This window comes from Chelmon rostratus, chromosome 23 (assembly GCF_017976325.1).
Source record: "Chelmon rostratus isolate fCheRos1 chromosome 23, fCheRos1.pri, whole genome shotgun sequence".
Lineage (NCBI taxonomy): Eukaryota > Metazoa > Chordata > Actinopteri > Chaetodontiformes > Chaetodontidae > Chelmon > Chelmon rostratus.
Window position 1 is genome coordinate 4,612,387 of NC_055680.1, and position 10,147 is coordinate 4,622,533.

The window sequence follows — 10,147 nt, forward strand, 5'->3', positions numbered from 1 at the left end:
CAAACTGTGTCGCTGCTCCCCTCATCTCAGGTCACACTCAGCAGACTCAACACCTGCACAAACTCACACTTTCTTGCAGAAAGGTGCCTGTTGCAGGGTGACACCCGCACACTCTCATATGAAAGCATTTCCTCTGCTGAAGGCTACACATTAATAAGACATGACAGCTCACAGCCCTGCAAACAGTTTTGCATTTATTCTTATTTGGATCATTTGTAGCAGTTAATAAAACACCAAACAAAATGCTGAATTTTGATGCCATGCTTAGAAAAACTGTGGGAATTACATTTCTGATGTATTCAAACATGTTTTCCAATAATATGAATGAATGAAGGATCTCATTATTAAAGTGTGAACATTTTTCCTTGTTAGATGAGAAAAGGTTTTGGTTTTAGACTCAGTGACTTTGGTATATTTGGTTTATTAACATTTATGTATTTTTGGTCGATTTGTTTGAGTGTGAGATCAGGTCACATGGGTGAACAAATAACTGTTGATCTTGACATCATGCTCTGTTACTCTCACACATGAAACCTGGTGAGCCATGGCTTAAATGGACTGTGAGGCAACACTGAACTGTCCTGATGTGGAAAATATCTGAATCAACAGAGAACCTCCATCATATTGTCAGAAATATCTAAATAAATATCAAAGCTTGTGCTAAAACATGTGTCAGACTCCAAGTGTTGTCAAACCAGACAATAACTCCTAGCAGCTAATAATTAACAACCAATTCCTTGACAGCGTTTCTGTTGTGAGTCTGAGCAGCCGGATAAACACAAGAACACTCCGCCTCTTTACGTTGAGACTGTTCTTACTGGAGCACAGTTCAGTTCCAACCATTGCAGTGGTGCGCTCATACTGAACACACAGTGATGAACTTCACCTTGAAAACAGCTTTACTCTGTATCTTCTGTAAGTACTCATGTGCCCACTTTTTTCTCAATTCAACAATTGCTAGTTGTCCGTCAGTAATTGGCCAGAACTGAAATGTACTTTTCATTAATTCCATCATTTCCGAGCTCTGTTTGCTTCCTGTTGAACTCCAGGTTTATGGCTGAATCTCATGTCTGTTTCAGGCTGGATCTCTGTCTCAGTTTCTGAGTTTCACACTGTGGAGGTTCAGCCTGGTGAAGATGTCACACTGCTGTGCTCCAACTTTAGCAGTCTTCCCTCTTACATAGTCTGGTTCAAACTGGCCAACAGACATAATGTCAGCTGCATCTCCTCCATGTTGAGCTCTGAGTCCAACGCATCATTCTGTGATGGATTTAAAGACGGCAAATTTAAAATGACTTCCAACACGACTACTCTCTTTCTCAAGATCAAACAAGTGGATTTATCCCACTCTGGACTGTATTTCTGTGGATTTAACACAGCTGGAAATTCAGTAATTGTCAGTGCAACACATTTAAAGGCTGAAGGTAAGATTGCTGTTGTGTCGCCATTTTGATTAGAAACAGATTTTTAGTTCCTGTCAAATGAAGACTGATCTCAATCTACAAGAGGTAGAATATTAGACAAAAAGTTTCATTTATTGATCTTTCTGGTTGAAGTGTTTGATGAAATAACGAAGCTGACCAGTGTGATCCTGGGCGCTCTGGTTACTGTCCTCGTTGTACTCGTCTTTGGTCTGGTTGTCAAAATCAGCAAACTTCAGACAGGTACTTATTATTTAAGATGCAACAGTGAAAAATGCAACTTGCTGCTTTTCAGAGAGTTTTTACAGCAATATTTTTGAACAATGAACTAAGCAGATGTTCTTTTCTGTAATTCAGCTCATACAGAGGAACAGAACCCACAGCACAGTGAGGTAACCTGAGATTCAGACTGATCAAAGTCCATCTTTTCTATGTTTCTGCTTCAAGTCTTTTATCATTTACTGATGTTATTGTTTCTGATGAGCTCAGCTATGTGAGATGACTGACCATAAATCTTTTTATTGACAGAACCTGGGCTCTGATGCCCTGAATTACGCAGCGCTGAATTTCCATCAGAGAGGAAAAAGCAGCCAAAGGCCTCCATCAGAGGAGCAGCTGGAGTCATGTGTTGTGTTTACTGTCACCAGACAGAGACTCAGGAAACATGTTGAATGACAGCTCAGAGAGGAAAAGTTGCTTCATCATTTCATGCTGTTGGCCTTTTGTTTGCCATCACTTGGAAAAAAATGCAGTTTTGTAATAAACATTGTATATTCATACAAACTGTGCTGTCTCTGTGACAATGTTGATTCCACTTTGAAGCCAAACTCTCAGCTGTTCTGTTTGTCTTTATCTGAATGTGAGAGCAGAAGAATGTGATTGGTTATTTAATGGAGGAGGAGCCTGGAGGACGCTGATGAAGGGTTTATAGTGAGAGTCAGAGTGAAGATCATGTCTCTGGTGTGACAGGAAGAGACAGAACAGTGTGGTCTGAGCACGCCTGAGGTGAAAATCATCAAGTCCTGAAGGGCAGCAGTGAACTGCTGGATTGTTATAACGTCTCTGCTGTTTATTGTCCCTGTTATGTCCACCTCTCACGTCCTCACACTCTTCCTTGAAGTCGTGCTTCAAACTGTTAACGTTATTCTGGAGTCACTTTGATTTCTGTGCAAACATTAGAGCTTTTGTCTCCATCTAAAAAACCAAACAGGCAAATTGTGGCTCATGTTGTGCAGCCTTCATTAGACTTCAGCTTAAAGGATCACTACTACTGATTTCATCTAGTCTAAGACTAGACTTCTGTCACTATTTCTATCCAGTGAGCAGAGAAATAGAAATGCTGTGTGTGCAGAATCAGGCACTCCCTCTTAATTTGCAGCAGGTGCTGTAACGAGTATAATGAGAGGAGGTTGTTGAGTGAAAGAAATTAATTTCACTTTGTCTGAAATTTTATCTTATGAAAAAGATTCAACATTCAGGTGAACATGTTATTTTCTCTCTGGTGTTTAGTTTTGATTCTCACATGCTTCTTCCTCTTCTTCTTTTTCATGGTGTTTGTCCTTGATGGTAAAAAAACACATTTGTGGTTTGAAGGAGGAGGAGCGTCCATGGACAGTGACCTACACATGACTAGTTCAGGACAAAACAAGCACTAATGTAGAAAATGTTTCAAAACTATTTGCCTCCATTAAGTCTCAGCTGTATGCACACATAGTGAATGTGTATATGAAGAAGACAAAGGTTAGCTTTCTGCCATGGCCGTGTTTGCATGCACACGTGGCCATGCGACTAGTCTCCATTTTCCACTGTGGTGAAACACTGTGAGCAGAGCGGAAGCCACAGGAAGACCTCACATGGCCTTCAGCTCTCTGCAATGAAACCACAAGCAACAAAAGCTGCACTACTCCCCCACCGGCGCTTTACGTCGCTCTCTTAAAATGTGAAGATACAGTATTTTTGTCGTATATATAGAAATGCGGTCAGTTAGAAGCCTGTCGGCAGTGAATCCACCTTCTTTACAGACCACACTGACCAGTTTCCTCACACTCATGTCACTCTTTGGCCTTCACACGTCAGCAGCCTGCTTACAGAAAAGATGCTTTGTGCAGCCAGATGACCGAGTCCTCTTCCTTAAACTGAGATACCTACAGTACAGCTCAACACATACAGAGTCTGAATTTTACTGGGGGCCATTTTGTTGTAGGTCTCAGCTTTTATAAAACAGTATAAAATGTGGAAATGTGTTTACTTCTGGGACTCAAGAAGGTCACACAGACTTTAAACACTAGCAGAGACACACTGTAGGGAGGTAGTTGTAGCTTTGCAGCTCAATGATTTCATGTTGTTGTCAGACACATCAGCTGCTTCCACATTAAACAGCTTGTAGCAAACATGTTCACTTCCTTTTGTTTCCTTTTCATGTCCTGAAAGCTCTCACCAAACACCTGAAGGAGTTTTCACACTCACTACACCTGCTTCCAGCACCAATCAGCCACCACAGCTGCAGCCAATCCACACTCATCAACCACAGGATCAAAACCTGGATCATCTCCCTGTGAACATTATCTGAATTCTTGTGACAATAAATTCCTTCTTTGTCTGTGTTCTGCATTTCGAGTCGTTGATCTCAGACTCAACAGTAGCAGCTTTTGTTCTTGCAGAGCAGCAAAATGCAGTTTTTCCTCCTTCCAGCTGCCACAACTTTAATTTGGTTTCAAATGATTTCACATTTGAAAGCAGAGAGCTGAGAAGCTGCTGGAGCTCGAGGTTCAGCTGTGACAGGTTCTTGTTCGTGTCCACCATGAAGGCCAAATCACACTTGCTATCACTGACCATATTTACAGCTGGCATTAAAATGTGTTGGTGATCTATCATGCGTCTCCATGGTGACCAGCTGATCACTTGTGTTCAGATTTTGTGACTGTGTACGTCACTTCTGCTAGAAGACACACACTTCTAATGCAACTCATGGTGAAACACATGTTTTGAGTGTTGCTGTCTCCCTTGTCAACAAGCCATGACCACACACATCAAAGACTGAGCAGGTGCGGCTAAAACAACGCTGCTTAAAGCCACCAGTGTTTCACTACTCCACCCATCACTTTACACCAACAGACTAACTGACAAGAGAACGTTTGTGCATCTTAAAAGATGCAGGACACATGAGACAAAGTATCTGCACTGCTGAAGGATCAGCATGGATGGGCTGAGAGCATGATCCAACCTGAATTCATAGAGGTGTGGTTGTGTTTGGTGGGTGGATTCAGCAAGAAGACTATAAACACAGTGAATGAACCCTTTATCAACATACGGGACACAGGAGCTGGGCCTCGGAAAATGATTGGAGGATATGTGTAACAGATGGCCAATAACAACGATTAACAACAATAAATGCCAAAATAATCGATTGCTGTCATCAATTCAGAAGACACAGTTTGTCTCAGGTAGCTGGGAGAGATGGGAAAGTCTGAGAGCATCTGGTGGACGGATGGAGCATGACAGCAAAGCTTCATGGAAAGAGGAGAAGTGGGAATGTGGCTGAAAGAAGGGACAGAGAGGCAGAATGGGTGAAACAGGACTGAGGCAGCCACTGTGACAGCACACACCTTGACTTATCCCCCCAAACGCAGATCAGTGCTGTGGCTCAGAGAGATGAATTATATGCTGGTCATCTCACCCTGGGCAGTCCCGTAGAAGCAAGAAGCAATATCGCAGGCAACAGAACCTCAAAGGGTCAGACGGATGGGTCTTGGTCCAAATCCTGGCATAGAACAAGCGATTCAGGATGCACAGAAGTCCTCTACGACCACAGTCTGCAAGGCTAAATGGCTCCGTTTTCAGAAACAGTGACACAATCACACTGGCAGGATGTTGTACTGACGGAAATTTCCAGCACATTCAGATTCACGTTGTGTGTTTTTCAGCAGAGGCCAGTCCAGAAAATATTTTAAGCATTAACTTTACAGACAACCTCAGAGCCGTCTAATGATTGAGGTCATTTTCATGGTCAGGACTAACAAAAGCTCTGTGCATCTCCTACTTTGGATGAAGGTTGTGATGTGTCATTTGTACATCACAGCAGCCTCTGTTGGAAATAACATGGTCTAAATGATAACTGAACATAGCAGCTGACATTCTGTATCAGCACTTCTTTTCTGACAGCATGTGTGTGGACAGTTTGAGCTACAGGATCAACAACTAGCAAACACCCCACCTCTTCACGCTGAAAGCAGCCGTACTGCAGCACAGTTCAGTTGTGGACATTGCAGAGCGACAGTCACTCGCACCATGAAGAACTTTACCCTGATCGCAGTTTTAAGTCTCTGCAGCTTCAGTGAGTACAGGCATTGAACTACTCTCAACTATATTTAGAAGCTGACAACACGAGCCCACCAGCACTGAAACTGTTCGTGTTGTTCAAAGTTTATTTGAAGTTACTGGTCATGTTCCTTTTCTTTAATGGAAAGTCAATCTTGTGTGTTTCAGGCTGGATCTCTGTCTCTTTTTGTCAGTCTCAGACTGTTGAGGTCCAGACTGGTGAAGAAGTGACACTGCTGAGCAACAACATGTCCGACTCTAAATCTGTGGTATTATGGTTCAGACTGGTGGACGGAACCAAGACCAGCTGCATCTCTCTAATGACCGACTCGTCTAAAGACGTTGTTTACGACAAGGGATTTCAACATGGAAAATTTAAAATGAACTCCAACGTATCCACTGTCAGTCTCAAAATCAAACAAGTGAATTTATCTGACGCTGGACTGTATTTCTGTGGATTTTACAACAGTGGACGTCCAGTTTTTAGTGTAACACGTTTAGATGTAAAAGGTAAGATCATTCTTCATTCTTGTCTTTCTCTTGGTGCCCATTCTTTGTTCATTTATGTTTATACTGAATTTTCATTTCAACGAGTGGGCATTTAAACATCAACAAAATGTCTTTCTGACATCATGAACTATGAATCTATCAAATTAAACTCCAGACTAAATGCATCGTCATGTCTTTAAAAGGCAGCCATGACCCACATGATGACGTGCGCAGCAAGTGTGAAAGTAAGATTCTTCTAAAGATTTCTTTCATTGTGCAGATCATCAGATGTTTGAAGGTGAAACACCTTAGCTAAATTCAGTTTTGTCCATTTTTGGTCTCAAGTCTCTAAAGGGAAGAAGAGTCTAACTGAATGATCTTTCTTGTAGACGAGTCTGAGGAATCAGCACAGCTAAACATTGTGATCTTGGCTGGTCTGACTGTTTTCCTTGTAATGCTCATCATTGGTCTGGTTGTTAAAATCATGAATCTTCAGACAGGTACTTCCTCACAGCTTCAATGTCTATCTTACATTTGGTTTTGTTGCTGGTGGAAATGCTCTTACAAAATGCAAAACTCCTGTTTTGCCAAAGGCAGCGATCCATGAACTGACCAGATGTTTTGTTTCTGTCACTTAGCTGGTGAAGAAGAAGAACAGAGTCCAGAGCACCAAGAGGTGAATCCAGTTATTGTTTGATACGGTTCGATGACAAACAGCCACAACTGTATTGTATCGGCTAATGTTAGCTAGTCCCAGAAATGTACATATGCATATATACAGTATGTATTTATCTGCATTGAGTAAATATGAGCTGAACAAGTAACAAGAAATTCCCCAAATTATGTTTGAGGCACTTTGCCAACAGTGTCTCCTTTTCATAGTTTGTCCATTAGAGAGCACTATCAAGTTTATTTTTCGATGTAAAATGTGCTGCTCACTCAATATCTTTGTCACAACCCTTTAAAGAATGAATTTAACGGCATCTTATCAAGAACGTTTGCTAATCGTGTGTATTTAGAAATGAAATCAGCCAAATCTCATTATAAGCATCGCCCTCAAACAGTCGTACTGCAGGAATTCAGATCATGTCAAGTCACCACATTAAGACTGAAAATACTCTTTTTACAGAACGTGGGCTCTGATGACCTGAACTACGCAGCCGTGACATTTCGACTGGAGCCAAATGTTGTTTATGCTTCCACCAGATAGACTCAGGAGGCAGCTGCAACTGATGCTGTATCATATCAGGCTTTGTATGCCTTGGTGGTGAACGCAATAATCATTCTTGCCAAACTTTGAATTTTGCAATAAAGATCTGATGTTCATTCATTTGAATGTGTCTTCCTGCTGCAGAGCTTTAATTCTCAGTATTTGCATGTGGTTGATGTTTGATGGAGGAGCCAGTAAGGACAATGATGGCTGTCCAGGTTGTCTTATAATGAGAGTTACATGGATGTCTGCAGCAGTGGAGGAGCGAGTGAGGCACACATCACTTGCTTGACAGGAAGAGACAGCACAGTGTGGTCTGAACACAACTGAGATATAAATCATGAGGCCTGTTAGATCAAAGCTTTCTAATGAAAGAGTGTGAAAGGAAACAGTGAATGCTGGCTGACTTCTTCTCAAGACATATCTGACAAGGTTTTGAAAAAACAGAGTCAAAACATGTAAATGATTTCCCAGCATGCCTTCACAGCTACTTATTTGACCTCCACCTGCCCTTCATTTCACTGTGCTCACGAACAGCGCTGTGTCTGCTCTCTGCATCAAAACCACACACAACAAAGGCCTCCATGTCTTCAACGTACAATGTGCACCTTTTAGAGCGACGGTAGCAGGGTTGCTGCAGTTTGTCAATAACATTAGCATCACTGCACAACATAATTCAGTTTATTCTTATTTAGATCATTTGTAGCAGTTAATAAAATACCAAACAAAAATTAGATTTTTGATGGCATGCTTAGAAAAACTGTGGGAATTAATGAATTAAATTATGAATTAATGAATAATGAATGAAGTAACTCCATCACAATGACATGTCATTGAATCAGAAAGATACCCAGTCGAGAAAATATCACATCCAATTATTATTATTATCACATATTCCGTCAGAAAAACGGACACTGTCAGTCATGTGCCTGAAAAGATGTCTTCTGTTGACACCTGGTCTGTTATTGGTTAGATGGCGCAGTAAAAGTTCCCTGTTGGAGGAGGTCAGTGAAGTCCCGCCCATCTTGTTAGCAGGTTCAAGACTGCGCGAAGACGCAAAAAGAGAAGAAAAGCGTGGTTGAGAAACACAGCAGAAAGTAAACACAGCTCCATAAAGTTGGTTCATTTGAATGTGACACCGAGCAGCATTGACGACAGCAGACAAGAACAGTGAGTGAGGCCATGCAGGGACCTGTGTGTCGGAGGTTAATGAGTCTGTTCGCAGCCTCTTGGTGAGTGTTTTTTTCTTTTGCCGAGCTATGCTAAACTAGCGTAGCTTAACTCCTGTGGCTGGTGTGTGACAGTCCACATGTGGGACTGAAGGGAGAGAGCTTGTGTTGTTTCAGGCTGAAATGTGTGAGCTCCACCTGTTCACTTTGACTGGTTCAAAGGTTTCAAATCATCATTCATCACTGAATGAATTACAATATGATGCTGTGCAGTTTAAAAGCGGTTTAATTCATAAGGAGAGTAATAGAGCTTTTGTTCGACAGGTTTTTGAGATCCCCTGAAGTGCCTTGGACCTTGGATTCTGGATTATCTCCTAAAGGAAGAGTCTCCATTGACCCTCATCATCCCTCATTCATGAGGATGAAAATATCTTCCTTCACTCCTTTATTTGATGTGCACAGCGTTGTCTTTATGGAGGGGGTCTAAAAACCTGGAAAAAGACCAGACCTCCGACCACCTGTCCTTCACTGATACTTCCACCATGTAGCATCAGTGTGTGTGTGTGTGTGTGTGTGTGTGTGTGTGTGTGCGCGCGCGCGCTAAACTCCACCAGTATTAAGTTGTCGCACTACCAAATGCCTTATTCATTGTTGCAAACTCACTGATGTTTGTCTGTCGTTGTATGTTTATATAGTATTTTTATCATGAAATGCATTTAATATAACAGATTAAACATAATTCGAAATAGCTGAAACTTTTGCATTGCTTGTTCAAATATACAGCATTTAGTTTTCTTTGGAAGTCCTTGTCTCTGCCTTTTATGAACTGCCAAGTGTCCTTGTTGAATCTGTGGGATTAAGCTGGTTTCTAGTTGTTTCTATTTATGTAAAGTTAAAGGGCTCCGAGGCCTCACCACGGCCTGGCCAAGGCAAGAAGATCAAAGATGGCGAGGTGTGCTAAACCATTCCATGCTTCATTGATGAGAAAGTGTCTGAAACATTCACACTGTCAGTTTAGGCTTTCCTTGAGGATGCTCTCTGTAATGCACAAACAGCTGCTGTGTCTGTCTGAAGCCTGCTGTGCCACATAGTGATGGACAGAGGCCATGTGATGTTTCTTCCATCCCATTTCTTTGAGGAGCAGGGAGAAGAGTGTCTTGTCTGTCCTCACCACCACGTTTGTCCTTCAACAGTGGGGAAAGTGATTCAGCACCGTGGACAGCTCCAGACACTTTGTGTTGAGAGATGGAGGCTCTGGCCACTTTCCTCCCTCAGCCTGAGACTGACACATTCCTCTCCATAAGACATGAAGACAAAGTTCAATCCATTCCTCACACGTTTGCTCTTGTGTTTTAGGTTTTTGAAAGGCTACAAAAGAGATGCCACCCTCCAAACTCTTGAGATACAGAGTATGGTTCTTCTTTGAGCGTCATGCACACCACATCAACATGGAGAGAAATGCAAAGCTTGACAGGCCTGCAGGTGCCTGGTTACAGTTACTAAGCTATGATTGGACACTTGCTGTACGGAGGAGGGGTTTA

The 10,147-nt window shown here is 42.0% G+C and overlaps 2 protein-coding genes across 2 annotated transcripts; both read left to right on the forward strand.

Moving 5' to 3' along the window:
• The first annotated feature begins 849 nt into the window (after nucleotides 1-849).
• On the forward strand, nucleotides 850-2,096 carry LOC121626930. The gene is made up of 5 exons (XM_041965685.1): nucleotides 850-915; nucleotides 1,080-1,424; nucleotides 1,557-1,664; nucleotides 1,779-1,813; nucleotides 1,950-2,096. The coding sequence occupies exons 1-5, from the start codon at nucleotides 876-878 to the stop codon at nucleotides 2,094-2,096; spliced, it is 675 nt and encodes a 224-aa protein (XP_041821619.1). The 5' UTR covers nucleotides 850-875.
• A 3,592-nt stretch (nucleotides 2,097-5,688) lies between these two features.
• On the forward strand, nucleotides 5,689-7,478 carry LOC121626372. Its single transcript, XM_041964846.1, has 6 exons — nucleotides 5,689-5,754; nucleotides 5,907-6,248; nucleotides 6,431-6,472; nucleotides 6,617-6,727; nucleotides 6,866-6,903; nucleotides 7,357-7,478. Exons 1-6 carry the CDS (start codon nucleotides 5,709-5,711, stop codon nucleotides 7,435-7,437), a joined length of 660 nt encoding a protein of 219 aa, XP_041820780.1. The 5' UTR covers nucleotides 5,689-5,708; the 3' UTR covers nucleotides 7,438-7,478.
• The last annotated feature ends 2,669 nt before the right edge of the window (nucleotides 7,479-10,147 follow it).